Here is a 26,940-nt window from a genome sequence, read left to right as displayed (position 1 = left end):
TCCTAACACAGGAGGTTGCTAGTATGCTCTCCAAGGTACCAGAATAACCAGGATGAAAGGGTATGGTTTACATAATGGCCTTCAAAGCCACTGGAGTTTTGACTGCAAACCAGAAACAGATATACTTTACAAAATGACACAGTCCACTTATCCCAGTTTTCATATGTATGGCATACATTTCAATGAAACAGTATTTACCCTTTATAGCTATGCGCTCTCCTTTTCTTTGTATTTCTTTTTTAAATGTTGGTTAGGACCCACTAAACTGATCTTAAAACCGACTAACAATCTCAATCTGTTGATTCAGTTTGAAAAACTGGTCTACACAGACTCACCAATTCCCAGCACCTCACAAGAATCTGCTATCCTAGTTATTTTCTTAATCCATCTTTACCTAGTTAGAGATACATTGCCAAGTTTTCCTGGCAAAAATGTTTCTAGTCGATTTAATGTTTGCTGGAATGAACATGTCTAAACTGTACTAGCTATGATCTGATTTATGTTTGAAATGCTCAGAACTCCAGTTTGAGAAGAGTGTAACTAAAAATCACTAAATCTTTGACAGAAGATTCCCCAAATTCTTTCACTGGAAAGCGAAAAGTTTGATGATTAAACACATACGTACACACCCATCCTCACACTCCCACACTTAGCTCTTTACATTTTGTTATTCGAAGCACGTAAAATTTCAAGCTTGACTCTACAAAAAACTCAGTGATGGAAATGCAGATATATTCTACACAGCTTTGTAATTTTTAATCTTAAGCATCTACTTTCTAACAACTTTTATTCTAGTCTTTGAAAAGAAACAAAGAATGACTAATAGTTTGACAATATTCCCCTGGAACAGCACCAAGAAATGCAGAAAATCAACATTCCAGGTTTTAATCATAGTTCCAAGATTTTATGTATTTGACTAGAGCTAAAATAAGACTGGCTGCCCAGTGTCCCTGTCTACTACAGACTTATCTGCCTCTTTCAAAGTTCTAATCAATACAAATGGCTTCCTCTACAAATTTCAATAGGACTTTCTCACTTTCCTTGCCCCTCACTACGGTTACCTCCTGCCAGATGCTCTCACTTTCTTTCTTTTTTGTATCTGCAAAGAGCCCGGCAAAGTACCAAGTATTTAACATACAGAATCTCATGTGAGTCTCACAGCAAATCTCTGAGGCAGGTGGGTAGTACAAGCTTCCTTTTACAGATAAGAAAACTGAAGCTCAGAAAGTCTCAGTAACTTATTCAAGATCACATATGAAAAATGAGAAGTGATGGCACTTTAAACCAGGCCCGTCAAATTCTGTCTCTTGGGAGATTCTCTCCTGTCCTCTTTAGGCCTTACCTACTCTTCAAGATTCACCTCCTCTGGCACCAAATCAACAATGCTTCTATTTAACAATGAATTTATAAGTTTCTAATGTAATCTCTTAACTGGTAATTTCATAATATAGATTTAGTTCTCTTTCTAAAAAAGCAATGTGAGTCTCAAGAGTGAAACTGAATTAATACTTGAGATTTAATTAAAAGTGAATCTAAAAGAAAAAGATCAGCAGATAAAAGCTCTCGTTCGCATTCTGAGGTTGAGTAAAGAGTGCCAAAGTGGCACACACATCAGTGTAAATGGTTTGGAGTCATGAGTTATTAGAGGCAACTCATTATGTGAGGAGGACAGATCCCTTGAACTCCCCACTTTCCATGTTTTTCATTAAAAGAAAAAATGAAAGACTAGAATGGGATGAATCATAGTATTTAATCCGTGGGTCAATCAAAACTTCATATGGTCACAACAGTATGAATATACTTAACACTAAACTGTATACTTAAAATGCTTAAGATGGCAAATTTTGTTATGTGTCTCTGCCATGGTTAGAAAAAGATCTACTGAATAAATAAAATTTAAAAATACAAAAAGAAGGGTGCCTGGGTGGCTCAGTTGATTGGGTGTCCGATCTCGGCTCAGGTCATGATCTCACAGTTTGTGAGTTTGAGCCCTGCATCAGGCTCTGCACTGACAGTGCTGAGCCTGCTTGGGATTCTCTCTCTCCTTCCCCCCAACTTGCTCTCGCACTCTCTCTCTCTCAAAACAAGTAAATAAACTTTAAATAAAAAAAAAAAATAAAATTAAAATAAAATAAAATAAAATAAAATAAAATAAAATAAAATAAAATAAAATAGATAAAATAAAAATACAAAAAGAAAAAACCCAAACCAAAAACCTTCACTAACACTTTGAAAATACAGAACATGTTCTGGTGTAGAACCCAGGCATCTGCATTCTTAAAAGACAGATTCTAATTGAGACTGATTATATCCAATGAACCCCAAGACTCTTTGTGCTCCAATATTCGAGACAGAACTAGACTGTACACAACAGAAGTAGATTATAATTATAAATACCGTAAAATTAACATACCTTATAGTATTTACAAAAGTATCACCACACTCATACAGTTCATAATAAAAACTTGAAAAAATAGACTTCTCTTAAATAAAAAGCATCTAAAATGAGATCCAGATCTATTTGCTTTTCCTTTGGAAAATGCTACAATGCAAAGGGGAGACCTAAGGTTTTTACCTGTCTTCAATAAGGGTTGCTATTGTATTTCCCAATGTTAGAACAGATATAATCAGTGTATTTATCTCACATTTAAAAGAAGATTGCATTTTTAATAGACTTAAGAGTTGAAATGAGGCCAAAACAGCATTCAGGCTACCACTCAGACTTTACGCATGAAAACATGAGTGATCCTTCTAGAATACCAAGTTAACAGGAATTTAACGTACCAAATAATCCCTGATCATTTCATACTGCTGACCAAATAAGGTTGGCAAGAGCACAATTAACATCTCACAACTACTAGTCAACAAACCATAGTATTTTCACACGCCTACAAAAAGCTCCAGACTCAAGATTTAATACTTATGAATTTTTATATATTTTCACTTATTCCCCAGGTTCTTACTTTCTAAGTTGAGCTCTAACCAAATCATGGCTTAAACTATTAACTACAAACACTGATCAACCTTTCAAAACAATGTTTTCTTTTGAGAACATTTCTTTTCCACCAAACTCTGAAATAAAGTCTTTTTACTCCAGTTGTAAATGCAGTTTGATACATTACCATTTCCTCCCCAAACAGCAAAAGTCCAATCACTTTTAAGTTGAATAGGAATAAAATTCTGTGCTAAATACTTGCCACTAGAAACAAATAATGATAAAGGGTACACTCAGAATACAAGAAGTTATCTATCATGTTACTTAATGCTTTCTATTAAAAAAAAAAGATTTTTCAGTCATTTCAGCGACGAAGTCTAGCACCATATGACTTAGTTACATGTTTTTACATTTCACTACAAATCTATGGTGACAGAAAAGGACAGTTCTAATGGAAAAAATAACACCTACACAAGTCAAGAAATGGCAGAAAGCTGTACCATTTTCCATTTTTTCCACTTCATTTCCCTTATGCAATCTCCCAGATTCCTACACCTTGAAATTAATTCAGTGACTCTGTGTCTTAACAAAGTATCAACAGAACCAGAAAAGAAATTTCTGGGTTAGAAGTAATAAGCCCTTTCTAAAAATATAATTGGAGAGCCAAATATCAATTTGAAGACAGAATCACTAAAATAAATTTACTTATGAGATGCTAGATTATAATCCTAACTATATTGATCTGGCCACCCGTTTGGAATGGATAGTGCCAAGAAACAAGCAGTTGTAACTTTAAAATTTACAAAGAAGTGATAATTAGGTTTCCAGAAAAATGTTCTATAAACGTGTCATAACTAAGGAGAACAAATGAACCCAATGAGTAAGCCTACAGAACCAACAAAATTGCCAAATTTATAAACATCGGACCAAAAGGCAGAATTAGCCAAAGAAAGAAGACAGAAATACTATACTAAGGGGCGCTTGGGTGGCTCAGTAGATTTATCACCTGACTCTTGATTTCGGTTCAGGTCATGATCTCATGGTTTGTGGGATGGAGCCCCAAGTCAGACTCTGTGCTGACAGCATGAAGCCTGCTTCAGATTCTCTCTCCCTTTCTCTCTGCCCCTCCCCTTAACATGTGCTTTCCTTCTCAAAATAAATAAACATTAAGGGATGCCTGGGTGGCTCCCTCGGTTGAGTGTCTGACTTCAGCTCAGGTCATGCATGATCTCATGGTTTGTGAGTTTGAGGCCCGCCTCGGGCTTTCTGCTGTCAGCACAGCCCACTTCAAATCCTTTGGTCTCCCTCTCTCTCTACCCCTCCCCCAATCGCACTCACACATGTGCACTTTCTCATAAATAATACTTTAATAACCATTTCTTTTAAATACTAAAAGATAATCTAAAGCAACTACCAACAATAGCATCATTTTCAATATAAAATGCCATTAGAAATTATCAGAAATCAATTCAACCTACATGCTGAATTACACATGGATCAATCACAAGCTTGAAAAAGCTTTCTCAACCATTTCTAATCTTTATCACTGTAATTCAGTTGTTCCCCTCACCACTTCACAACAGGAATCACTTTATAATACAGAACTGCTTTATACACCTAGTTTCTAAAAACCACAATATAAACGTTGAGCAACATATATGCTATTCTTTATTGGCTCTGATAAAAAGAAATACCAGCATCCTCCCAAAAATCAGAACGTAATAACCTCAACTGATTGATGTTACTTTCACACTTGTGCCTCAAGAAAAGAGCAAACAGAACCTAGTAAATCATTATTTTTAGCAAGCAATTCCAGCATAAAGTTTTACTCTAAGAAAATTATGAAAAACCAAGTCCAGCAAGCAGGTCTCATGAAAACATCAAGATATACAGTATCTTGTTTGTTGAAAAAACTTTTTAAAGTGAATAATGCAAATGAAGAAAACTGAGGTAGGGGAGTATCAAATTAGTAAAGACACAGAGTTAAAGGCAGTGCAGCACCCAACTACTGAAGCATAGTTTTGAAGCAGCAACTTCTAGCTATCTAAGAGATAATCTAGGAAGAATTTACCATAAAAAATTACCAACTTCAATTACCATATACATTTACAGTACACACCGAAATCTTACCCCTTCTGTGGACTTTTTTTTTTTTAAAGCAATAAACTCTTAAGAAGTAGAAACCAAGCTTTTAAAACAGCTTTTCACAACAAAATTTATTAGAAGAATAGTGGTTCTGAAAAGTCTAGCATCCAGTGAGAACTACCATACACAACATTACAGCTGGGAATGTTTCTCCAAAATGTCATGGTCAAATAATACAATGGAACCATTAAATCTTACACATGCACGAAAGAACTAGCGCTTTTGACATACAATGCAAAAAAAAAGGGGACCACATGGATTAAAGTTTTAAGTACTCATCACATACATTAAGACACAGCTTATTTTAGTCCAGTCAAAAATCAGAACTGCATTAAAAAATTTAATGTAGTGCAATCAAACCAAAAAACTTAATTTGTGATCATAAGTGCTCTACTACATAAACATTGATCATAGCAAGGAACAAAAAGTTCAAATCACACAGTACAAAAAAAAATCTGTAAATAAATATAAACTACAGTACAAGAGAAATATTAAATTATACAATTCCGTCAAACTGTAAACAGTATATTGAAATGAGGTCCATAAGAGTAAAGGGGGTTCCTGTTTTGTTGCATGACACTTGAACTTCTAGAAATCTGAAAGATGCCATTTTCCGTATCTTCAAAGGCTATGGGTTTTATATATGGAGTTCCTTTTAGATGTAAGATATCAAATATTAAAGCAGAGGAATAATCTATTTTGTTAACCACAGAAAGTACTGTAGAAAACAAAAGGAGTCTTAAAGAATAAAGACCTCTAGTAGACAAGTCTTAACATTAAAGATGCAAAGGGCTAAAACACTGGAATTAGAACTTCACATCATTAGAAACTTGTCACTGAGGACTTCAAGGCTACAAAATATACTGACAAAATTGTCTGCAGATATGCAGACCTAGACCTCTGCTAATTTTTTGACATTACATACTCATGTTACCACACCAACTTTGGCAGAATCACTACTAATAAACTCAGAGCACTCCTGGCCCAACGGTTCCATCACAGTGGCCAGTGCACAGAATTCTCTAAAGACATTGCATAAACTAGAATGTAGAGGTCAGACACCCAAGGACCAGTGCTTGAATTTAGTAGTAGTGTGGTGAAGAAGCAAGAGCCACATCGAGGAGGAACTGCGTCTGTTATAGTTTACAGAAGCAGCAAGGAATGTCATTTAATTGTGCTGGCTTCTAGTGGCATTTAAAAATATACAGTTTAACTGTGTTTATGTGTGTTTGTTTGTGTGTGTGTGCGCGTGCGTGAGACATGTGCTGGTTATACATTTATGCACATTGTTTTAAATACACTGTTAACAGGAACCCCCATATTATCTGCTCAGTAGTAATAACTGAATATATAGAATGCCACTATAAGAGTGTGAGGCACCGTGTGCTGGAGAGTTATATGCAGCTTTAAAATCTGTTTGGCTGAGTTATACCTGGATACCTGAACTGAGTTTTTTAAGTTGACATTCATCAAGGATGTGCTACCAGCACGTCGAAATAAAAGCAAAACAGAAAAATACAAGTCACTGTTAGGTTTAAGAATAGCATCAAAGTACCTGAATTGAGTGAGAATAGTGTGTAAACTGTCCCTGAGGGTTTTTAAACAGTGTGTACAAGTTGGATTCCTAAGAACATTAGTTTTATTTAACAGTGTGGACTGATAAAATACCAATGTCTGACAGTTTAAAGTGGAGGTTATAAAGAATTATATGCAAACACTCCAAATGTATAGTTTATACATTTCTTCTCAAAGCAGCAATAAGCTGCTGTAAAGTATACATCCCATCAGAACAAGCAACATGTGGGAGTCAGATAAAGGTTTCTATCTTAGTCTGGTTTTCTGACAGCACAGCATATCAATATCCAATGACTATTATCTTTCCTAGATCAGAATGTAACTAATTTCGACTAGCAATATAGGATTAGACTTTTAATCAAACACTTTGCTATTACATACTAAAATTCCTTAAACTTACTAATGCTGGTATACTAACCTAGTTAATTATCCCCCCCTCATTTTAGAAATATACCCTTCCACAACTTAAAAACATTAAGATCCATTTTCAGTCCTCTGATGTAAAAAGCATGTCAGTGAATTAATATTAAAAATTTACACAGTAAAAAGGCTTGAATTTCAGCCAAAGATTCTAAATACTGCTCATTCCCTGAAGACTTAAAGGGAGAGAGAATCCCTACCCATTTTCCTAGTGATTTTTCTAAAATGGTCTGACACAATTTTTCATGTTGGGGAATTTTCCCCTCATCTCCTCTCAAATTCCAAATTCTTAAGCCTGAAATGCTTAATGAAATGGGAAAAGTGAGGCAATCATTTGGAATTGCTTGTAAAGGTACAGAATGTCGTCTTTTTTTTTTTAATAAGACAAGATTTATATAAATGTGATCTGACCCCGTATTATGTAGTTATGCTTTATATTTTTAAATAATCACGCTAATAAAAACTTACAGTACCTAAGACTCTGAAGATAAATTAAGACTTTAGTGTTGTAACAGAAAAAGTGCTGAATTATCCCTTTTCTAGTACTTTAAAACATTTCGGACAAGTGCTTTCCTAGTGACAGTAAAGTTTACTATATACCCTTCCACCAAGCAGGAAAAAAAAGTTACCTGGATGAAAGAAAAGACTTTTAGGAGTGTAGCACTGGGTATTTACCAAATAATAGATGTTGTTTCACTTATTCTGAGGGGGTAAAAATATTCTTGAAATTCTATTTGGCTATTGAATGTTAAAAATCCCTGCTCTACTGTGTCAGTGTCCTGTGTCCAACCCCCCACCCCCCTCCCCCAGTCCCCTTACACACTATCCACTGAGAATCTAATCTCTAAAGAGATTATTTTAAAATTTATGTTTTCAGGACATACCTGAGAAAGGGTGCAATTATGCAGAACAAGGAACCCAAGACTGCACTAATACTGGTTATAGGTTCATAAATTCTTTCCCAAGACAAATCTAAAAAGTCTAAGAGGTATGGATCTTCAAATACATCTTACTGCTTTAGATTTTTTTGGTATGTGTGTAGGGTCATTTCCAGTGTTGAAAAGATCACCTTGAGTCTGTTCAAAGACAGTTCAAGATGGGGTAAAGAGTTCATTTCCATATTCAAACTATAAAGATTAAATATTATGATTATAATATTTGCTACATCCAATAAATCGAAGATTAACTAAAAGTGCTTGTTTTTCAGCATTTACCAATACAGCTCTAAATGAACTGGAAACCTTAAAATTACCCCCCAAATAGTTGCAGAATTAACTCATGTTTTATTGTCAAATCAACATTAATTAGCCTTGATTCTCATTTTCAAATGATCTAAAAGATTTTTCTGACTATCAAATGAAGGTGGCCCAACTTCACCACGTTATCTATCCTGTGACTCATTGTTAGTATCTTAGTACAGAATCTTTAGCCTCTTCACAAGTCTATATACTTTCCCATTCTACTTCTCACCCCCTCCCCTGATCTCCTTCACAACACTTAGGGCACACAGCTACAGGGCTAATGTCTGCTTCTTCAAAAGGCAACTGTGAGTTTATCTGGGAACAACAGACAGAGGAAATGCAAGGAATTTCCTCTATTTTCCCCTCAGTCACCATGTTCACAAATCCTACAAGTCTCAAGGATAGAATGAATCCAAAATGCGAAGAAGACTTTGGAGGTCTGCATTCCTTGTACCAGAATTATACTTTTTCCTTTTCAGTAGAGTTTGAAAGCAATTGACTTTTTAAAAAATCTCCTATATGCCTTAATAGTATCCTAAATGGGCGGTCTGGCTAAAGCCATTAACATTTTTAATAACACTGGCCTGACTGTAGTATGAATGAAGACCTAATTACAATGGAAAGGTAACAAGGAAAACAATTTTTGATACCCTCACGAAGGTCAAAATTTAACCTATAACTTTCAGTGTCTTCTATAAAAGATTAAGTGGAGCAATTCAGTCTATTGCCATATTCTATCACCAATGACAGCAACCTGAATATTCAGAAAAGGGTGGCTCGCAGAGAAACAACTTCTAGCATTTAAAGAAAGAGTAATTACAAAAGCAAAAATATGTGGTTTCAAAATTAAATCTACAGGGACAATAGCTGTTAAAGAAAACGGCACCAAACTATCTCAAAACTGCTGTAACTACTCAAAATAATTTCAGGTTCTGACATTGGGCTGACTCAATATGTTTTATAAAAATAACTAACTGAATACAAGCTTCACTATTATGGGTCAATGAAATGTTAAGAGAATCACAAAGGCTTAGAACCAGGCCTTGCACCATGTGCTTACTTGGGCAGGGGGAGAACACATAACTCACTAGCAGCTCAAAGGTTGCTAAGTACTGCCTAACGACAGAAGGTAGTTATGATATGGGCCTTTGCAGGTAGTCATTTTTAGTCTAATTTAGAGTTCTCTCCAGAAAATCGGGAACTGAACTTCTCATTGTGCCTTACTGTTTCACTATCTGATCCCATATAGCTCATATTATAGCTCAGGTAAAATGTTGGGGAATGAAAATGCCAATTGGTTGAGGTAATGGTTTTTATAAGATAACCAGAGTTCTAAAAGCACTTCAATATTGTAAAGTAAAAGTGTACCAAATAAAGCTAATACACACTTCACACTTGTTGAGCTTGCTCACCAGAACTGAACAGTAATTAACTTCACATAAGGACCCTATTATCACACAAAGCCTTACTCATATTTGTGATCTGCTGCAGCAAAGGTTTCTCAAGCAACACCTAAACTTCAGAGTAACAACAAACTTAATATTAAAAAGTATTATACACAAATATAAATTATGTTTCTTGAAAGAGAGACCTTGTCCTTCATGGTATTTGGGGAACAGAAAAAAGTGTATAGCTCATCACGAACAGAGTTCAGAGTCACTGGAAAGCCTACTGAACAAAGTAATATAGTACACTACATTATTGTCAAGCTTCATGACTCTACTGTCTGAGAAATGAGAAAGCTAATGGTAAAAATACTAACTAGATATCCTTCCACAGGATTATTTAGTATTTTTGATTTTATAGTGCCATAGCTTATCCATTCAATGATATCAATGTTCTCTCATAAAAACGTAAGAACTGATTTTCAATACATTATCTCCTAACATTAATTTGAGTAATATATAGTTGGAGTAATGCCATCATCTGCCTACTGGAAAATGAGAGGAGAAAAGGCTTTTGTGACAAAGACAGCTGTGAACTATACCTTCCCATACCATAAAAATGGTCAACTGTTGTTTGGGCCATGCAAAACTCTGATTAGCAGAAATTAAGCATGCGAATAGACCAATCTCTATTACACACTTATGAGGACGTCCCCAAACTAGAATATCTACACTGAAAGTGCCAATACAGAACAGTGGCAAATTAAGAGAGAAATCAAATATTAAAAGATCGCTGCAGCACCAAGACTGACAGCCAGCCATGTGATGAGCCACCTCCAAGAAATACATGGTATAATGGAACTCTGAACACAAAATTTAACATTAAAAGTGCACCTGAATATTACAAACTAACTTTACAAAACCTACAATAAGGTAAAATATATATCTTTTGAAATATTCAGCAGCTTTCTGTATTTTTTTTTAAAGATTTTTTTTTTCTGAGAGGCTCATGAAATTTAAAAGGGACCACTATCTAATTTCAACCATGCTTCACAAAACAATAATGGCTATTTTATATTGCAGTTACCAATGTAATGCAATTAGTGCTTTAAAATAATCTACACTCAAAAAAGAAAAAAAAAAAAGAGAGAGAGAGAGACCGACCGACCTTTGGAGGAAATATGCTTATTCAAAAGCTTCTTGGAAAAGAAAATTTACCTGAATATCAAGTCATGACTGATCTCAAGTGTAATGTTTAAAAGCTTCACAGACATGAATATTACAATCTTCAGGTCTCAGGACTTTTAATCTGAGAAAGTTTAGAGTTTGGTTTGTTTTTAAATTCACTTTCTAACCAAAACAAATAATAGAAGTACTCAAATTTTCACTATTTACAACTCTCAGCCTACAATCTGAAATGACACAATACAAGTTCTCTTATTTAAACTGCAGCATTAAAGGGTAGGCACACCATTCTTCTGCTGCTCGATTGTCATCCACTGAAACACACATAGAAAATATTTATGTTAGTAAAATGATCACTCCATGTACACTACAATGACAAAATTTACATAACTCAACTCATACATCACTGTATAGACTACCACACAGGATTAAACCTCTCTGAACAGTAAAACTACAAAAGTTGAACTTTTAGGGCCAGATTTTTAAATGGGCCTTTAATGATGCCTTTCTGACAGGGGATAAAAGCAAGCACAAATTAATTGCTCAAAGGACTTTTTTGCAGCAATTTGGGCTACCGAATACCCCAAACATCATGCAAAAAGGTACCATGGCTGCAATTAATTGTGTGTGACAAATTACTGAGTGTGGAACAAAGGAGGCATTCCTTCACAAGCTTAGCCCTTTGCTTTCAGCAAACTTTCTACAACTTCCTTCAACTGCAGATGAAAACCAAATATTTCAAAATATTTTTATTGCAACTTCTAGCTAGGCTAGAAAATATTGCAGAGTCATATACTGCTCTGAACCCCAGCTGCTTTTTCTGTTGAGAAGACTAGAAAGCTAAGAGGAAACAGGCTCAGTCATCCACGGATTAAACTGCTACACAAAATAACCAAACCGAAAGGAGAACCAAGCCCAGGCTACTGTCAAGAATGAGCAGTGCATGTATTTTAATAACAGCAATGGTGTGCCTAACCTTTGAACACAGACGTTGCTGAGGGAAAACTATCCTTAACCTAATTAACTGCTCCAAAGTTGCCAGGCAAGAATTTATGCCTTGGGAATGTCTGGACCTACTTCTCTTCAAACTGTTAGCATCCATCTGAAATCATCAGCCTCAATTTAATGCTCCAAGTTTGATTTTACACAAAAACTCCAATGCCTTTTTGTTTTTGGTTAAGCATTCAGAAGGGCCTGACCACTTTTCTCAGCAAATTAGATTAGATTAGATTAGGTGTATGTGGTATGGGTTTTGTTTTGCACAAACAGTAATTTTAATTTGGTTACAATGCAAAATTAAATTTCATGGGCTTTGTCAGTTATTCTTGCAAAAATTTTTTGAAAATAAATATTCCAAATTTAGTTACTGTAATTTGAAAAGCCCATCTCAAAAAACGCTTAGATGTTAAGGAGTGCTTATCTGAAAAGTCCTGAACTGTGTGCTAAACAACCACAAAAATCAGCTAGGTATCAGAAAAGGTTAAGAAAGGGATATTACGCAGGATGCCAAAATAAAGAAAAAAGAAAGAAAGAAAGAAATCAAAAGCAACGAATTAAATAAAAACTAAAAAACAACCCCCCTTGTACTAGTATCTGGATTGGTTAAAAAAGAAATTCTACTGAGCTTGATTTCTGATTGAATTATCATTAGATGTAAAATGCAACCTAAATCATATTAGGTTACCTCGGGGTTGTGTTTTTTTCTCACCACAAACATGGATCCTTCATTCATGTGGGTATTTGGGCAGACTACTGAGGCTGTAAAATCTAGATACCACTTTTTCAATATTATAATTACTTAAACACACTTCTTTCCTTACTTCTCCCAATAAACAGATCTTGAATACTTTAAACTAGTTGCTGCAACGACATCCGGTCGTTAGTTAGCACATGATCAAATCTGTAAAAGGTTTTAAGAATACAAAGAAAGTCTGTTAAAATGAGGCATCCTCTACTGTTTTATGTAATGTACCCTGACTGCTCCTGAGTAAGAACGGAGCTTGTCCTCCATGAGATAAGGCTATATCCTCACTTGTTGGTGAGACCAAATTCTACCCTTAGAAAATCCCAAATAAAATTACAGCAAAGGTAGTGTTACAAAGTAATTAACCAAAGCATTTCTGAAGGTAGTGTGTGCACATTTTCCACCTCCTTTCCCTCCGGGTGAGCACTAAATAGATTGCTGATTTGTTAAGTAAATTTAATAGTGAGAAGAAAATCACAAAACGTAAATTGACCTAAATAATTATGTGTCATTGAATAACCAAATTTCTTAAATTCCAAGGTTCATTGTTCTTAGAATTTTTTCTTTAGTTTAATCCTTCAATTAGTTGAATTGTAGAAGAGAAACATGAATGATTTTATAAGATGGCTTTCCAATTTGTAATGATAAAGCTCCCAGTATGACAGAGGTGGTTTCTAAAAGGGGGCTTTTTTCTTTTTTTTTTCTTTTTTTTTTTTTTTAAATAAAGGCAAATATAACTTAAGGAAAAAAAAGAAAGAAAAGCATGCAGGCTCTACAGGCAAGGAGTCCACTTCCATGTATCTGTTCTCTGTGAGGTAACTCAATTCTCTTTTGTAGAGAAACATGCAAAAGGCCAAACAATATCCCGAGCCATACTGCACATGAAAATTTTAAAATATGCAACATTCAGAATGCACCTTTCACCTCTGTACACACAAGTCAATGCAAAATCTGCAAAGAAACAAGTGTCACAGTAAATGAAGCCAGGTGCAAGCAATGACAGCTGAACAATGCAGTAGTGCTCACCCAGTTTGTACAGTAATTGGCACTCTACAGTATTTCTACTCATTTTTTGATTCATTTGCACTTTGTGCTGCCTCTCCCTGGGGATCTAATTCAATCTTTACAGAAACATCTGGCCCCTCCGACCTCATTAATTTCATCTTTTTCTTTGGAGGGTTTTTCAAAGTGCCCAGCCTCTCCTTTACTTTGTACTCCAGTGTACTGTGGGGAATCCCATAAATACTCTGAGCTTTGGAAACACTCATTTTTCCACTCATAACCACTGAGATTGCTTCCTCCAGTATCTCACTGTTGTACTGTCTGTAACGCCCTCTTTTCTTCCGAGGCTGCTTGGAGCCAGGGTCTCCTTCTTGATCCGATGTGGGATATGGCTGTCCAGAGGTAGACTGCTCAGCATCTGAGCCCCAAGAATCGGGTCCAGCATCTAGCATGCTTTTTCTATTTTGTTTTGGAAGAATAGCCCTTAACTTTTTACTAAGCGCGCTCTCCGTTTGTGAACCCATTACCAAAGAGCTATAGCTGTACTGATCACCAGTGCGAGACTCCCAAGAAAGATCCATTCCTCGAACTTGTGGTATCTTTAAATCTACAGGAGATGCATGGCTCGCATCCTTTTTTCCATCTTGTTTTGCTTGAAGTGCCATTTTTGGAAAGGCAGAGTTTTCTGCAAGAAAAGGAAGGTCACTGATGTTGCTGAGTGCACCATTTCCCCTGAACTTCATACGGCTGAGGTTGAACTCATAATGTGGTTTTGCCCAAGAGGCTTCCCTGGATAATATTAAGTGTTGTCCATGATTCTGTAATCCAGATGGCCCAAGGCTGGCAGCTGTTGACAATTGGTTTCTGCTCAGTAGCTCTTCACTAATCTGCAGGGATCGAGCCAATGGAACTTTGAGTGATGTGGAGTGTCCAAAACCTTCCCTGGTTCCATCCTGTAAGCTTCTTGGAGGTACCCCATCACCACTCCGAAGTCCGTCTGGGCGGTACTGGCTGGGTCTCCCAGGTCGCCTAATTGGATGGAAGGAAACTGATGTGAGCAGGACTTGCACAGGTAGGGAGGGATGGGTGAGGGGACCACTCCTTTATTAGAAGGCCTTGCTTGGGTAACATCACTTTGTGTTATTTATTTATTTTTCTCTAAAATTAAAAAAAAAATGGTCTCAGCAGTTAGTTTTAAAACTTGTTCACAAAAAAAGAAAAAGGAAAAAAGGAAAAAAAAAAACCCAGGAGCTTTTTGGGCAAAGAAAAATTAAACCTGTCAGCTGGTCTCTGGTTGGGTTCACAAATTTTCGGAGAAAAAGTTTCGCGCAACTGTCTGAAAATAGCACCTTAATTATTAATTACAAAGTAATCATCGAGTCTCCATAGATCTACACAGAATTGTGTTACCAATGTGACGTTACCACTAAACAAGTACAGTAATAAAAGAGTAAGCCAAATTATTTATTTTAATGCAACATATTCAACATTCATGACAACCAGCTATAAAACTGGAACCATTTACATTGGTGGAACCCATAGATAATTGCTCATTTATCCCACAAACAAGCTGATATTCATTATCAAAAACCAAACAAGTTCAAATAACATTTCTTATTTTGCTTGGGAAAAAAATATGGCTACCAGCCCCAAGGGGTGGGGGAGTGGGGGGGACCCAAACCAAAATACCCATCGCATTTTAACTTACCACATCTTCATTTTAAAACACTATTAGCTGCAGACACACGAGTACCACTATGTTTCCATTTGAAATAATCCAATCTTTAAAGAACTGCCCTTTATTTTCCCCAAACTTTGTTCCTTAAGTTCTACTCAAAGTAATTACTGTCAGAGGTATATGTTTTAAACAGTTTTAAAGCAGTTTTCTTTAGTTAAAATGGTCTCTTCTTAAAATATCAAACATCAATTTTGAAATTTTAAGTGGAAAGCTTTCAAATAATATTTAAAAAGTCAACTACTTACAACAAGGTTAATTCATAAGGTTTCCATTTTTCACAAGATATAAAGATTATCACTGATAAAACTGGCAACTGGTAAAGCATGCCCAAGGGGAATAATTATATTTACTAGGCACAAACGTGGAACTCTGAAGAAATGATAAACCAGCTATGTTCTCCAAAAGTCTACAGGGACCCTGTGCTGTTATCAGTAAAAAACATAATAAAGATAACAATGAATAGTCAACTAGAAGATGGGCAATCTATTGGTGCTTTTGTCTTCCAGAAAACGACACCACATAAAAAACACTTTCTTTCCATTCAGAGGGATAAACACAGCAACTTCAACCATATAATACATGGACTTGGTGGCCAAGTTTAAAGTAATCTTAGGCGAGGGATTCATTTATACAAACCACACTTAAGCTTCTCCTACATGTGTCCTCAATTACACAATCCAAGTTTTCTGATATATAAAAAATGGAGTCCAATGATTTGGGACCACAAGGACTTGTATCTAGTATAAACTATAGTGAAAGGGAGGGCTTAAGAAAAAAGGTTAGTAAACCATGCAAACTGCATTAAATCAAGAAGTTACTTTTAGATCGAATAAAGGAGGAGAGAAAAAGGAAAATGACAGAATTTTAGAGAAAATAAAGGCAGCATTTTAGAAGTCAGTAAAGGAATCCTTCAATTTGAAGGTAATTAAGAGGAAGTTGAAAAAAGGTTAGTCCATTTAATGTGTACTTATTGCTTTAACACCTAAAAACTTTCCTATGTCGATATTCTAAAAGTTAATAAACTTAAATATTACCTAATTTAGCTTACCGAAGTGATTTTTCATGAATGAAGTTGATTTTTGGTCACAACACAATTTTATGGAAATTCCTTCCCAATATGGCACTTAAATGTCTTCATTAATATCTGGCTTTTCTACATGGTTTCTATGTACATGTAGAGGGAGAATTAAGACAATTCTCACACTATAAAACTAGGTGGTGGGTAATCTGCTAAGAGTTATCAAAACTGAGCATATAATGTCTTGATAGCATAAGACGGTTATCCCAACATCTACAGTCTTAACCACTTAAAAAACAAAAAATACATATGATTATTTTTTCTGAACTGCCACACAGAGTTAAAACTGCAGTTCAAATCAACAAATAAAACAAAACCAAAACAAACAAACAAGAAAAAAACAAACAGCCCCCACATACCCACACATTTCATTAGAGATACCAAGTAAAATACTGGAGCCCAATTTTCATTCAACAACCTCCGCACACATACCAGTGCCTTTACATCTGAACTCTGGAATTATTTAGGTTGGGTTTCCCACTCCCAAACACTCAACAACAGAAAGTCCCAAGACATTCTTGCCATATTTTCAATCATTTACAATTTGTACTAACTTGGCAAACCTGATCTACACTAGTCAATTCTGGACTTCACAGACTGTGCTTTTACTTGATCAATGGACTAAGCAATTTACTAAAGGCCTACTTATAACAACGTTACTCTGAAGAATTAATTTTTAAAACATATAAAGGAGATTTTCACCAATCTTCGATAAACCGTCCCCTATAAACTGTGAAATTCTACAAATATTTTCCCTTACCCGTTCCCTTGAGCACTGGAGCAGCCTGGAGAATGGCTCAGGGAAGTGCTGCCAGCACATGGACTTTTCTTAGTGGACAGATCAAGTACACCGTCTGCAGAGACACAAACACACACCTGAGGATATTAAAAACTAGGAACAAATGTGAACTGAACAGACTAAAAATGACAAAGCAATAGGTCTAGTCAACCAAGCAGATACACTAGCTATATACGTAAGACAGGGTATCTTCCCTCCTAAAGTGACATACATTTAGCAAAGCTTGTTATATCTAACATCTCCAAGGGTTAAATATTTTATTAATAGGGCAAAAGAAAAGGTACAGCCTACCACTGAAGACATTAGGATATAGTCAGGTATTAGAAATTGCAGTTTACACAGTATGTAAATAGAACTATTAGACTTTGCTTTCGAAATGTGCCTTTATCAAAGCATATGAAATCTCAATGCCACATCATACAGATTATAAAACCAAATTCCTCAAGAGCTAAGTCTACCCGAAACACTAAAACAAACATTAAAGTTGGATTTAGAAAATTTTATGTGACACAAATCATTTTGAAACATAAGTTTATATGGTTAGATTATATGTATATACAAAATAGTTTGTAAGATGAATCAGATGTTAACTGTGATTTTCATGTGTCCTCATTACTCTTTGGACACATCTGCAAAAAACTGTATATGTGAATTCAATCTTTTGGAAAAACTCTTCAGAGATTCAAAATTCCCTTCTTGGTATTTATAAAGGCAAGGTTTTTCAATTAATAAGCTGTTACAAACTGGTGAGCAAAGTTTAAGGAAAGAGTGAAGAATGAAATCGTCTTGATACTGATGAAAGCCTAGAGATTTAACCATTTTTTACTGAAACTAGAATAACAAATTCATGTTATCAGAACATAAAATTAGAAGACCTTCTTATCCCACAAAGACTTCTTTCCCTCATAGACATGTCTAGAAAAGAAAACTCATCTTCTAGACAACTTTTAAAGCTGCCATTTTGTCCAAAATTAACAGAGCAAGCTAATAATCAATGGCTCTGATTTTCAGCTGACGAGCAGAGAGGCCTTTCTATCTAGTTATGTTAAAAACTGCCCCAACATAGAACCTAAATAGGATTTGTGTCTGAGCACAGTGTAACTCCTGATTTCAGGCTGTTAGAAATATGTGACTGAGCTTGTAAACCAAAAATCCCACACTCATCCAGAATAACTGTTGTCCTTTGGAGTCACTAATATTTCTAAAAATATAGTTGTAATCTTATAAGGACACCAAGTTAACCCAATTAGACATCTAACAAGCAAACACACTGCTTAAAATACTTCCAACCAAAATATTTCCAACAAAAGACACTATTTAAAGACTTCCAAGCCTTTCTAATCATCAAATAGGCAACATTTTAAGTCTACTTAAATATACTAAATATACAGTAGTTTCATTGAAAACACTTGAAAATAGATCTGGGAAATATAATGTTAAAATTCTGTTTCACTTGAAGTCTATACACTACAATCCTGTCATCTAGGTCAAATTCCTCTTCAGAGCATACGGTCAGTACAATGTATCTCTTAAGTACAGCACCAACTAGAAGAAGTTAAATTAGACTAAGTGGTATCTTTGTATGTTAATCTCTATCATTAATATTTTAAATACAACCTCTACACTGTCATTCTCCTATTGTAAACCTGAAGTTTTTAATGCAATATTTAGAGCAGAAAGATTTTTAGGGGCGCCTGGATGGTTCAGTCAGTTAAGCGTCTGACTTTGGCTCAGGTCATGATCTCACGGTTTGTGAGTTTGAGCCCCATGTCTGGCTCTGTGCTGACAGCTCGAAGCCTGGAGCCTGCTTCAAATTCTTTGTCTCCCTCTCTCTCTGTCCCCGCCCCGCCCCCCCCCCCCACCTCTCTCCCACACATGCACACTCTCTCTCTCAAGAAATGAATCAACATTTAAAAAAAAAAAAAGACTTTTAATGAAAGCTACCAATCTTTGGTAAAGATAATCCTCAATAAAACAGAAAAGCACAATTTTGCGAATATGGTGACCAAAGGTACACTGATCAATGTGAACATATGACAATGAGGAATTCTACTAGGAAATCTCTCAGAATTTTGAGATTACGATTGCTGTTCTTTACTCAGAAACAGAAGAAAAGAAAAACTATTCAAAAATGTATTCTTTAAAAACCTAAAGCCAGTCCATTAAATGTAAATCCTTCTTAAATTACTTATAATAAGCAAAAGAAAGTCCTTTCTAAGACGTTCTTCATACAAATTCAAACCTAATTTTGCAAAATGAACATGTATTTCTCACCAATAAATCCACACCTCTCATAACTTTCTACACACTCTTAGAGGAGATACTCTAGGAAAATGAACTCTCACTAGAACAGATATCACCAATTTACAATCTGTAATGGGTCAAACAATGGCCCAGTTGAAATGCTCACTGCATCTCTCTGAAATTAAAAGTAAAAGGGATCACAAAAAACCCCAAATATTTAATCTATTTAAGAGTAAACTTTTCTTAGATTCAAGAAATATTTGCTAAGCAAAACTGATAACCTTTTAACCTTGTCCCTTAATTAGGATCCTCACCAACAAATTTAAATTACCTTGGAAATATTCTAAGGTTAATTCATAATACAGTACATATACATATGGAGGTGCTTGTATATATACATGTATATCCATATACATATGGAATACACTGAACAACCTGCTGTGTCTACGGTCTTCCTCATTATATCTAACCCTAGGAGTTTCTTTTTTAAAAATGCAAACAATACACATTCTTGCCTTATAATTTCATTTGCTGAGTATAAATTCTACCTAACAAGATACATGTATTTCTCAGCTAGGCGCTAATTCTAGAACACTGATGATCAGGGGAAACTTAATTTTTTATAGGGGTTTTAAAAACAATGGATATGGCAATGCTTTGTAAAACATAAAATATTTATATAAATATCAAGTAACTTAAAGATCAGTAACAAGTGTAACCACCTAATCCTGAGTGGTACATTGATCTTGACTACAAACTACTGATATATAATGTATAGTAGCCATTTTATCTGTACTTCTCTATGACTGCATAGTCAGGAATAATTTAAGAATCAAATTAGTTTTTATCCTATTGTTACTGGTGCCCTACTTGCCAATAATTTTCTTCTCCCCAAAGTTAAAGTATTCTGATTGGACAGAGGAGACCTTGACATCAAACCATACCTTGTTCGCTAGGTTCTGACTGAGACTTTCTGACAGTAAGGTCCAGAGGTGAGTCTTGGTCAGCCATGAGAAGTTTGCTGAGCACAGGGTTCTGAGTAGTTGCAGCCGTGGGAGAGGTGGTGACTGGAGATGCTTTCGGCAGGCTTTGGTTCTTTGTGCTATTGGGCTGGCTGGGGTCCTGAGTAGAGCTATTTTTTGAGGTATATTCAGCAGCAAATTGTTGGATCATTCGCTGCATGATCTCACGGGCCACTAGGGGAATATTGGGGTCGGAGACCCAGGGACTGTCTGTAAACAAAGATTTATTTACTTTTAAACTGGGACAATGTACTACAAAAAAAAAAAAAAAAGACAGCTTTCAAGCAAACATAAAATTTCATTTTCTTTTTTTCTTAAAATGCAATCTCCTAAACATAGTATTCCCTCCCAGAATTAGATTTTTAAGCTCTAAGCTTATGAGCTGCAGATTTTTTTAAGTAAAATTTTCATAAAATCACTTCTAAACACCCCCCTCAGTATTATGAAATTAAATAAAGGGAAAACAGTATATCTTATGGGCAAAAATCACTTACCTGATACAGAAATCTCAAACCTTTCTTTTACGAAATAATTACTTCTGTTTACCACCTATAGATTACATCCGGTTTTTCCTAGACCTTTCCTCAGCCATCTCTTCCTAAATTATTGAAGAATGGATTACTCAGTTATGAGTACATAATCTACTTTCTGTCAAAGACTGAAGGCATAGCAAAACTGTAAAAGGAGATACTTAATATAAGGTCCATGACAGACTGGGGCCATAGCCTCACATTTTCAGGCTCATAAGAATCACTTTGAGGGCTTGTAAAAACACACTGCTGGGTCCTATCCCTAGGGTTAACTGATTTAGCAGTTCTAGGGTGAGGTCAAGGACTGGCATTTCTACTAAGTTTCTAGGTGCAGCTGGAACCACTGGGCTTGGAGTTTAAAGGCCAGATCTCAAAGTTTAACACCATATATTTTCCATGAGTTCTTTAAATATACTCTGCCAATCATTAAACACAATAGCAAAGGAATTAATAAAATAAACTTATCAATTTCTAATCCACGTTAATTTAAAAATAAAGGCCATATGAATTCATTAACTCGTAGAACTTCTGGCACTGGGAGGGACCCTGAAGGTCAAATAGGGCAAAATAAAAGAGAAAATGTTTGGTATAAATATATCATCACATCTCTATCATTACCACACTCTCAGGGAGACTAAGCTTCTCAAGAGCAGAGATTATGTTTGTTTACCTCTGTATACTCAGCACCTAATCTTGCTTGGCATAAAGTATGCATTCATATTAGCTGAGTAATAAATGGATCAGTCAAATCAATCACCATCAAATAGTGTTTTTTTTTTTTCCCGTAGACAAATAAGATTAATGTGTCTAAAGAGAAGTGACCTCTTCAAGTCTGTATAGATGGTTAGTGGTAGACCCTTGATTAAAACTCTCCCCCTGATCTTAATGTTCCACCTGTGACCTTTACTTCCACACCACACTTCAGAGGTTTCAGAAAGCAGTTCCAGAAAACCTGAGTTTCCTTGGTCTTTTAAAGATCAACTACAGAAGGTAAATTACTTTACCCATAATATGTTGGAGCTATAAGGGAATTAGGTTGATTTATAAATTTAGAGATAAACTGACTCATTACAATTCAAACCTAAAATCTCCACAACATACACATCATCAAAACTTCATGGGACTCTAAGAACAATTTTTTTCCCCCTGAAAAACAACATTAAATACCAGAAGAAAGTCTAAAGTCAGAATATTTAATTCTCTGGAGTTTAATGAGGTTTTTCTCTACCAACAGCAACATTTCTGTTCTACCAGAAGTACTTCTAACTCCATGTTTCTTCTCTATAAATAGACTGAGTGTGCTAGATGGTTTAAGAATCAAGGTATTCAATTAGGTAAGGTTCAGAAATTATTACAACCATGAAGGAGTTCCTTAAAAGTTTTAATAAACATTTTAGCCATACATTGCTTTTTTAAAATCTCTACCCACTGAATATTCTTATTAATATTCATTTAACTTTCCACTTAAGACCTATCCTCCAAATAAAAGACTATATAATTTCAAGTTTTATATTTTCTCAAGTTTTATATATTAATGTATCTTCTTATCCCCTGTAACACATAAATAAAGTTTTCAAATAGGCAGAGTTAAACTAGATTCATAAATATATAGATTTTTGAAAAATCAGGGATTTTAGAATAAAGACCATAAACTGCTACCTCTGACCTTTAAATGGCTGTGGTGTATCTTGCCTCTTTGTTGAATGAAGAACATAACCATAAAACACAATTCATACTTACAAATTGATGACATATCTGTCATATGAATTTCTACATGTTTTGAAAAGTTTCCTGAACACATTTCATTCTTTCACTTACTTAAAACACAACTTCTATAAATCTAGACATGTCTTGGGGAATATGCACAAATGAGTCAAATAAAAACCACAAACCAGATCAAAATTAACACTACAGGAAAACAAGTAAATGTTACATTATAGCCACTAATGTTTTTAAAATGCAAATCTAACTTTTAGAAAGTGTCAAATTTTCTAACACAAGTGACAAAGCTGGAAAAAATTTGATAATGATAGTTGAAGGTATACCGTTCATAAGCTAAAATTTATTACTGAATCCATACCACAAAAGCCTACTTTAATTGCATCTATGTTCCTACTTAGCTTTTAGAACCTTTTCATACTCATTTAAAACACACAATTTGCAATACTTGGAAACAAAGTATTAATAACTCCAAATCTCTGAACTATTTATTTAAAAAAATATTTATATATATGTATATATGTATACACACACACACACACACACACACACACACCCTTCAGACTAAATTGCCTGTCATATCTCTGCATATTATATACATTTTTGGTATAACTTGAAGAGTACTAATGGCTTTCAGACATTTCCATGAAGATTAATATTTAAAAATATCAATATTAATACATAAAACAAGGAGGAAGGAACTTCTAATAGCAAAGCAATAGTTCTTTTTCTGAACATCATATGCCAGTATACAAATACACGAACTTAACTTTACATACAATTTCAGAGGATTCTCATCCCTAAAAGTCTACCCTAAGGCTGATTCCAAGGTAAACATTCCTTCCCTCATGTATCCAAAAGTTTAATTTTAAAATAAAACTTAGAAGAACTTTAAGCTATTCCTACATGACAAAGGGATGGGACTAGCAGAGAAGTAGGCTAGAATTCTCTTTAGGAATATGCTTATGATTGGCTTTATTAACTCCCTCCAAGCAAAGACTGGATGAAAAGTGGTTTCTCCACATATAGGAAGAGGAGCTCCTCTTTGCAGATAATGAAGATTGCTACAGCATTAGGCCCGTGACTCATTCAGTACACATACTAAAGGACAGGAGCAGCAGAGGAGCTGTAAAGATATTTTATTTAATAAACTGACAGAACGAGTCTATCATTTATACTTTAATGTGAATTACTTTAATAAAACAATCAAATGTTTATACAACTAAGAAAATTACTATTTGGAACATAATTTTAGATTTCAGGGTATTTAGGGGATGATAAAGTGAGCATGGGAGCCTCAGTTGGGAGCTTCACGTCAGAGGGTGCTGAGGGTACTAAAAGTGAGGTGAGGGTGTACTGAAAAATTTAATTTTGCCTAGGAAAAAAAGGTGTCACTGAAAACAATAATCTTGTGCGTTCCTTAATTTTATAGAACACTTCATACTCCATTTTGAAAATACTGACCACATTAAGCAGAACATCAGCTGGTTTCCAACTGTAACCAACCAATTAGAATAGCACTTTATCAGACTTCCAACCACTGTAAAGGCAAAAATCACCCTTCAAATTTCACAGGGAAGGAGGGAATTCCCAGAAGAATGAGGGATATAAACTAGAACATATAAAGAAGTACTAAAGAAAGCAGAATCATTGAGTCTGCTGAATATTAGAGTATTCAGGGTCACAAGAGTTTGTAGGAAACTTTTTTAGAACTTATCACAGTAACCTCCGTCTTGGAACTAGAGGAAAGACATAACTAAGGAACACAAATCCATTTAGAATTTCTTGAAAGTAAAGACTTCACTAGAATGGATCATAGAGGGAAGGAAGCTTTCTGAAGGTCTTGGCCGATAGTAATTAGGCTTTGTGAATAGAGAAACAAAATGTAAATCATGTCTACAAAGGTTTTAAGGAGAAAGTTAAACTGAAAAATATAAGAGGTGGAGCTATTAAATACCACCTCAAATATAAGGGGGAAAGTTTTATTACATAATTATGAATTCCTTTCTCTAATTTTAATAATTTAAAGAAGTTTCAGCAAAACAAGGCTCTATCAAGGAAATAAATGCCTGTAAATCTAATTTTAAGATACAACTTCTCATCTCTCTAAATGAAATTTCAGCAAGGAATTACTAAAATTTTATACAGTTTTATGGTTATCTGCGATTAAAACTGTCACTATGTATGTAAGAAAATTTGACAAAATATATTAGTACTGAGACCTCAGAATTTTTTAGACTTTCCTAACACTTTCAGGAACTATTTAACAAAACTTACATGATTCCATCACTTCAAACTGAAAAAGAGGGAAGAGGAGTTGCCTTAACCTATTCCAAATTTAACTTGACCAAAGGAATATAAAGTGTGTTATCAACAAAGAAAAATGTTTTTAAAAGTAACTTTTTAAAAATGACATTAAAATTAAGAAAATATAAGACAAGCAGATGCTAAATGCCATTCTTCACTAGAACCAACCTTTTCTATAAAAGACTGCATTGAGGAACTCTTCTGCTTGTCTCTCGAATCGAATGATTTTTGCTTGCTCTTGTTTAAGCAGAGCTTCTTGCCCAGCTCCCGAAGCTGGTTCATCCAGACCGACTAAGTGTCCCTGCAAAAATATTTGGTGAAATATTTGCACAAAAATCTTTCCCCATTCAGTATCAAAAGCACAGATGCAAAATCAAAGACAAACGTTAGTAACAGATAAGACAAATCAGTTTAATACAATTAAAATATCTTAAAACTTTAAATCAGAATAAAATTTATCTCCACAAAAGTATAAAAGCAAAGTGAATGTAAAAATATACTTGGGTGGTTTTTATGTATCTTACAAGTTTTGTTTAAAACTGACAGATAAACTCTAATTAAAATAACATTACTAACGGAAGATTTTTCTTGAGCATTTAAATATGTCTGTTCTTATTACACCATACAGCAATAGTACACAGACATTCAACTCAGACAAAAAAAAATAGTTTAAATCCTAAATACTATTTGAGAATCATGTTTGCCCTCCTAGTATAAGATGTTTTCTCCAGACACAAAACAAACATAATTTTAAAAGGGCCGTTAGAAGGGAAAACTCAAAAGAATGTATCCGAATTCATAATTCTGTGCCTAGAATATAATTCATACACTGTAGCTTTCAAATGTTTAGAGTTGTGAAATTAATACGTTAAAACTGGCTCTAGAAAATAGAATTTAAAAATATACTGTGTCACATGTTCTAAAGGTACACATTTCTATATATGCTTGAACATGCTTACAATATAAACATGTTAAGTCCTGATCACAAAGTTTCAAACTGCCACACTAGACTCATCCCAAAGACTCCCAGAATCTGCTCTCAGGCTGTAGGAGCACTAGACTAGGTAGACAATGCTTTGCATTTACTTCCACTCTTGTAGCTAATGAACAGGAGACTAAGTAAGTACATCTTTTAAGTGTTCTTTAAGTTCCAATGCATATAATTTACTTCAAATCACCACAATGTATCGCCACAGGCATATATAATTCTGTCATGGAAAACTTAAAAGTACTTAGAAGTACCTAAAAGTACTCTAAAAAAGAAAATGGGGACACACCCTGACACAGTGAAAAGGAAGCAAACAGGGCACTGAAGGCACATTATAATCCACAATTTTCTCAAAGATTTCAAATACAAGCAATGACATGTGCAATCAGAGTTTTTTATGATTTCTCCATTGTACAAACTGTGTCAACAGCACAACCAAAATATGTGTCTTTTGCAAAGACACATTTAGCACCAATTATATATTACAGTTTAATATGAAGAACTCTCTTGCATAATCAAACGAAAACAATCATCCCATAAAATATCCATGAGACACGTTAAGTCTGCCACATAAAGAAAATATTGTTATAAAGTCATTATAAAAACATTTTCATTCATTCATTCATTCATTCATTCATTCAGTAGGCTTCCCCGGCCCAGCATGGAGCCCAACCAACACAAGGCTCTAACTCACGACCCTGAGATCAAGACGTGAGCTGAAATCAAGAGTTGGACACTTAACCAACTAAGTTTATTATAGTTGTACTTGCCAACTTTATTATAGTTGTATTTGCCAACATTCTCTTTCGTGGCCTAAAGAAATTAATTTTTAAAAATGAATCACAAAATAATGTAATTTTGATACAGATTTAACATCTGAAAG

The 26,940-nt window shown here is 34.9% G+C and overlaps 1 protein-coding gene across 4 annotated transcripts in view; it reads right to left on the bottom strand.

The window, feature by feature from the left end:
• Positions 1-26,940, bottom strand: part of LCOR (ligand dependent nuclear receptor corepressor) — a 144,277-nt gene that overhangs the window by 25,350 nt on the left and 91,987 nt on the right. For 2 of the 4 annotated variants that reach the window (XM_043597128.1, XM_043597127.1), the window contains exons 5-8: positions 25,238-25,370; positions 20,436-20,723; positions 17,209-17,302; positions 5,125-14,661 (exon numbers count right to left, since the gene is read on the bottom strand). In XM_043597128.1, the coding sequence (XP_043453063.1) occupies positions 13,692-14,661; positions 17,209-17,302; positions 20,436-20,673 (1,302 nt within the window). In that variant the 5' untranslated portion in view covers positions 20,674-20,723; positions 25,238-25,370 and the 3' untranslated portion in view covers positions 5,125-13,691. Of the gene's footprint in view, positions 1-5,124; positions 14,662-17,208; positions 17,303-20,435; positions 20,724-25,237; positions 25,371-26,940 lie in introns of those variants that run through there. The other 2 variants (XM_043597124.1, XM_043597126.1) reach the window with 1 other exon arrangement.

This window comes from Prionailurus bengalensis, chromosome D2 (genome assembly GCF_016509475.1).
Source record: "Prionailurus bengalensis isolate Pbe53 chromosome D2, Fcat_Pben_1.1_paternal_pri, whole genome shotgun sequence".
Lineage (NCBI taxonomy): Eukaryota > Metazoa > Chordata > Mammalia > Carnivora > Felidae > Prionailurus > Prionailurus bengalensis.
This window is presented reverse-complemented; position numbering and strand designations above follow the sequence as displayed.